Source organism: Coregonus lavaretus (genome assembly GCF_964263955.1).
Source record: "Coregonus lavaretus genome assembly, chromosome: 2".
NCBI classification, from domain to species: domain Eukaryota; kingdom Metazoa; phylum Chordata; class Actinopteri; order Salmoniformes; family Salmonidae; genus Coregonus; species Coregonus lavaretus.
This window is the reverse complement of record NC_139989.1, coordinates 36,525,686-36,531,034: the sequence shown is the minus strand read 5'-3', so window position 1 is coordinate 36,531,034 and position 5,349 is coordinate 36,525,686. Positions and strand designations below refer to the sequence as shown.

At 42.6% G+C, this 5,349-nt stretch overlaps 1 protein-coding gene across 1 annotated transcript; it reads left to right on the top strand.

Annotated features, from left to right (window-relative positions):
* Positions 1 to 702: 702 nt before the first annotated feature.
* On the top strand, positions 703 to 3,812 carry LOC311146950 (homeobox protein Hox-B4a-like; the record flags this gene model as incomplete). Its single annotated transcript, XM_084183564.1, has 2 exons — positions 703 to 1,126; positions 2,088 to 3,812. The coding sequence occupies 2 exons, from the start codon at positions 703 to 705 to the stop codon at positions 2,414 to 2,416; spliced, it is 753 nt and encodes a 250-aa protein (XP_084039690.1). The 3' UTR covers positions 2,417 to 3,812.
* Between the last annotated feature and the right edge of the window lie 1,537 nt (positions 3,813 to 5,349).

Here is a 5,349-nt window from a genome sequence, read left to right as displayed (position 1 = left end):
GGACTGACGGTGGACTCGCTTTAATGCAAAGGTCTAGCTGTGATTTAGGAGGCTTTGTAACCTGAATTAGTTGATGAATTTTCTATCGATCCTAAACAAGCCTAGATTCATCTCTGACAGCCTTCTGCTGCACGCAGCGCACGCCAGGGCATTCTCTCACCATTATTAGCGAGTGCATTTAAAAGCTTGGCAAGAATGAGCACACGGCATCACTTTTCCCAGCACTTGTTTTCAAAAGCTCCAGCCAAAATAATAAGAAAAAATCGTTTGAATGAACAAGCTTGGGCCGCAACACTTTTCATGTTTATGTACTGTATAACGAGTTGGGCAGGTGAGGGGGCTGGCTAGTTGATCTGCTCTATAGACCGTTTGAAAACTCCGGTGGTATGTATTTCTAGCGTGTCTGCTTCGGGTTGTTATTGTTGTGATTCTCTCGCTTGCTTATCGCCAGCGTGTAAAAAAGTATGTCACATTCGAATTCGAATGCCACAAACTATGCCAAGATGATGTGCGGGTTCTGCTATGCCTAATCCTATTTCCTTATCCGGGAATCGTCAGGATCCACGCCATTGGCTCCCACTGTCACATGGATTCTTAACTTTGTTCACTTGACAGAAAGTAGGAGGGTTCTACGAAACAGGAAAACGAGTAAAGCGATAGATATAAATTTTAGTATATTTTGTGTGCAATTCAAAGAAATTAATGGCCATGAGTTCCTATTTGATCAACTCCAACTATGTGGACCCCAAATTTCCACCCTGCGAGGAATATTCACAGAATGACTACCTACCCAGTCACTCTCCGGACTACTACAGCGCCCAGAGACGAGAGTCTGCGTTTCAGAATGAGTCGATCTACCACCAGCGGTCGGGCTGCGCCGACCCACCTTACACGACGTGCCAGGGTCCGGGGCAGCCCGCGGTGGTGATGTCTCCACGGGGTCACGTCCTCCCCCCAGCCGGACTCTCAACCCCTCTCCCGGAGCCTAGCCACCATTGCGACTCCGTAACTCCAAGCCCTCCACCCGCCTGTGGCCAGAATCCCCTCAACCAAAGCCCTTCCACGGCCAGCTCTCGCAAGGATCCCGTGGTTTACCCCTGGATGAAAAAAGTCCATGTAAACATCGGTAAGTGCTGCTAACTTCTCCCTACTCTGCGTCTTTGTGAGCGTGAATCAGTTTACCTAAGGTGGGAAGCTGAGTGTTCGGTGCTAAATCTCCCCTCGTGAAGTAGCCCTTGGTCTAGATTTACGATCGGCTGTTTGCAGGGCAATATAATTACATCCTCCATAAATTTTTATTGCACTTCTTCGCCAAGCACCTTTGAAGTCTATGCAACCTAGCCCTTCTAATTTCTTCCTAAGATTGGTTTTATGACGACTCGACTATCCCATAAGTTAAGTTTTATGCTTTGGTAATTTGATTTTAAGTGGTTGGATGTATAAACGTGTACTTTCCTCTGTCACCTCTATATTGTTCATGGAAAAGTTTTATGGAAGCTAAAATATTCATATTTATAGTTGAACCATATAATGGACCCACACAACTATTCTGCAATGATTAGAGTGTGTGCTTTGAGAACTAGACCATGCAGTCAGACAACAACAAATGCGACTATTGCAAAGTCACCGTTTAAAGACGTTTCCCTGTGCATACTGCAAGCGCCATTCGCCAGAAATTCAAAATGAAGGAGTTAGGGCCTTACTTTTAGATAGGTTATTAGGTTTGTATTTTATTAGACTTTTTGTGGGTACTATCCACTGTGTTTTGTCTAGTTTTGAATTAGTTGAATCATTATCCATCACCCATTCAGGCTCTACAAACCCTCATGCGCCCCCCATTCACAGTGAACGTATACAAAATACAATGAGCATCCATAGACGTAGGCTTACTTGTAGAATTTTGCATACCATAATCCAAGAAGGTTATGTCTATATAGGCCTACCTTGTGACACGTTCTGAGGCCGATTTAATATAATATTCAAATGTTTTGAACTGTGCATTAATAATGTATGTTTAGTCCTACAAATGCAATCAATACATGTGTGTTTTGGGGATTGCCTGTAATATATTGCTCTCTGTCCCACAGTGAATCCAAATTACACAGGGGTGGGTGAGCCTAAGCGCTCGCGGACAGCCTACACGCGACAGCAAGTCCTGGAGCTGGAGAAGGAGTTCCATTACAACCGCTATCTGACCCGGAGACGCAGAGTGGAGATCGCCCACACCCTGGTTCTGTCTGAGCGCCAGATCAAAATCTGGTTCCAGAACCGGCGGATGAAATGGAAGAAGGACCACAAGCTGCCCAACACCAAGATCCGCTCCAACAGTAACTCCAACAACACAAACTCGCAAAGCAGCGGGCTCGCGCTGGGGAGCTCTCAGAACCGAACCAGCGGGCCTCCACCGAGCCTATAGCCTCCACCCTCCCCTACCCATCCACCACACACCCATCCACCATGCACTTTGAAACCTCCGTTTCTGGAGTGGGATACATGGATTCCACCATGTTTTTACCTCCCCTCTTCAATTAAATGGGGGGGGGGGGGGGGGGTAAAAAACGAAGAGGAGAAAATGTCTATCTCAAAAAATGTAAAAGGGGAGAAGACTCAAACACAAACACTTCCAATGATGTGTTCACAACCTGATCCAGTTCCCTTTTTTATCCCGTGCCCCTCTCCTTCTCTCTCTCTCTCTCTCTTTCTCTCTCCCCCTCCATTAGAACAGAGGGCGGCAGATACTTTTCAGATTTGGTCAAGATGGATCCGTGTTTCATCTTTCATCATGCCAAACTCGGCCCCATTTGTCATGTTTACTCTGCAGTACAAAGGATGAACCGTGGGCCTGCCCATTACCTCGACGTCCAACGTTGTGTTTAATAAATGAGCCCCCTTATTTCGTCAAGAGACGTTTTCTTACTCCTTTTTCTCTCCTCAATACTAAAAAATGCACCGAATATGTTCTCCGAACATGAAGTTTTTTGTAAGAGAAAATATAGCTGATTCTCAGTTATATTCTATGTTTATCAAATGCAATTATATTAAGACTGACAACGATTGTGAGGTCCGTTGCTAGTTCATTTTTACAGGGACTCGTTTTTCCTTCTTTGTTTCTAGCGGAGACAGGGTGCATTTGAACACAAGCTGGTAAATCACGGTATTCACAAAGGATAGTCGTCGCAGTGGAATGATAAAGCTGGACTTATAGAAATATATTAACCAAAATCAGGTACAAACCTACCTAAGCATTATAAACACTACAATGTACTACCTAGCTATTATAATTACCTCAGTTGTACTTATGTTCATTATTTTCTTGCCTTGTGTTATGAAGTGACAGGTTAAGCTCATTTGAATTTTGTGGCAAGTATCTGCAATACAAACGTATTCATTTCTTGTAAGTGAAACGTAATTTAAGCAATTTTGTTGGCCAGGGTTGTAAAGAGAAAAAAGGTGCGTATATTGCATGACTGAATACACATTTATTTTATATTTTGTCTTTCTCTATCTGGTATCTTTTCTTGGCACAGAAACATGCACACTCCCTCTTTCTTTAGCTCTCTCTCGCTCGCTCTCTCGCTCTCTCTCGCTCTCTCTCTCGCGCTCTCTCTCGCTCTCTCTCTCACCATGTGCCATTTTGGGTATTTTAATTGTATGTCTTGCTTTTATTTACATTCCAAAGATCAGTCCTGGCGCTGATAATGTCGAAATTGTATTTTTTTCTTCCTCCATATTTGAATGTTGCTCTTTTTCTGCTTATTCTTCTGTGTCTAACTATTATTTGTAAATAGCTATAGAAATGTAATAAATGGCTGAAAAAGCATCCATCTGTCCTCTGTGTGTCCTCCTTTCCCCCTGCCGCTGTTTCCCCAATGCTATGGGTCCCAAAGATACTGAGATATGTCGCTCTCTTCAGAACAGCTCCTTTAATAGCAAGGGATGTGTAAAAAAACAACAAAATGATTCAATTTAATTTCGCCCTCCCATGGTGGGTTTTCGTTTGCCTTTCTATGTAGCCTGTCTTAAAAAAATCACTGAATGTCTCCGTGGTGATTTATATCTTATGGTCATGAGTGATCCTGGTACATTATGCCTTGTAATCTCGTTTTAAATCACAAACCCCTTCGTTTCACTCTCTTCCCTCGTTAATTTAACGGTGCTCACACACCCGCTGCTCGCTTGTGCTGAGAACAGCCTGAAAATATGGATCCTCTTTTTGATTTAAAAAAAAAAAACAGGTTCTCGGCTTGTGGGCTTTTAATGCTTTAATGAGTGTAATTTTTGCACAACAGTTTCTCGGTGTTTGCTGGCTAGCTGTGTATTTTTTATATTACAAAGGAGCGGGCCATAGCTCAAACCCTGACAACCAGATAGATAATCAAGAAGACAAATGGCTTCTTTTGTAAGGCACGGCTCTTGTATTAATTTTCATTTTCTTCTCTTAGAGCAGGTATCGAAAATATAGAGCAGGAGAAAATAACATTCCATTTGGGTGTTGAACTTTAAACAAAAGTGTGGCCTCAAATTGGTCTGCTAGCATTCCGTGGAACAGAGAAGATTTTCTATTACTTGTTGGTTGATGTAAGCCCTTGTGCCATATAACCTCCTCCAATCCACTTATATGATTTGTTTTCTCACCATATATTTATGAAATGTATTTTCAAAACCACCAGCGTCCTCCAGGCCTATGCTATGCCTCAAGACATTGAAGCAAGTCCAGTCAAAGACACACACATGGTACCATTGAAATACATACAATGTGATAGGCCTACTATCGAATTCGTTCACAGTATTCTTGAATGTGCTCTTTTTTAAATTCTAAAGGTGTTTTCGCGTGAAACCGACGGTAGGCCCTATGGCGCACACACATAGATGCACACCATTTATTTTCATGTGGGCCCTTAGGCAGTGTCTCTATACTTTTCAGATTTCAAGTGATTTTATGTCCAAATGTTGTGATATTCACAACAGTTCAAACGTCGTTTATTTGAATAGATACATTGGTCCCCACGCATGTGTCTTCACAAAAAAAGCCCCCAAGCACTTGCATAGTAAAATAAATGAATTTGCGTGTGACATCACATACAATATGCACCTTGGAATTCTATTCTTATCCTTTATATAAAAAAAAGAAGCCTTCTGCTTTTGGAGGGTGAATAGGAGCGAACAGATTTCTAAGGGGCCCCGAAAGTTCACCTCCATTATTTGCGGACAGAGCCAAGAAAAATGTGAGAATTATACAGAAAAATCATTAATCACTTCTTCTCTTTAAACACTTCTTCTCCTCTATTGTCATTCAGCAGCACAACTGCACGGACCTTCTGCTAGGAGGGGAGAGGAGTCTTGGAAGAC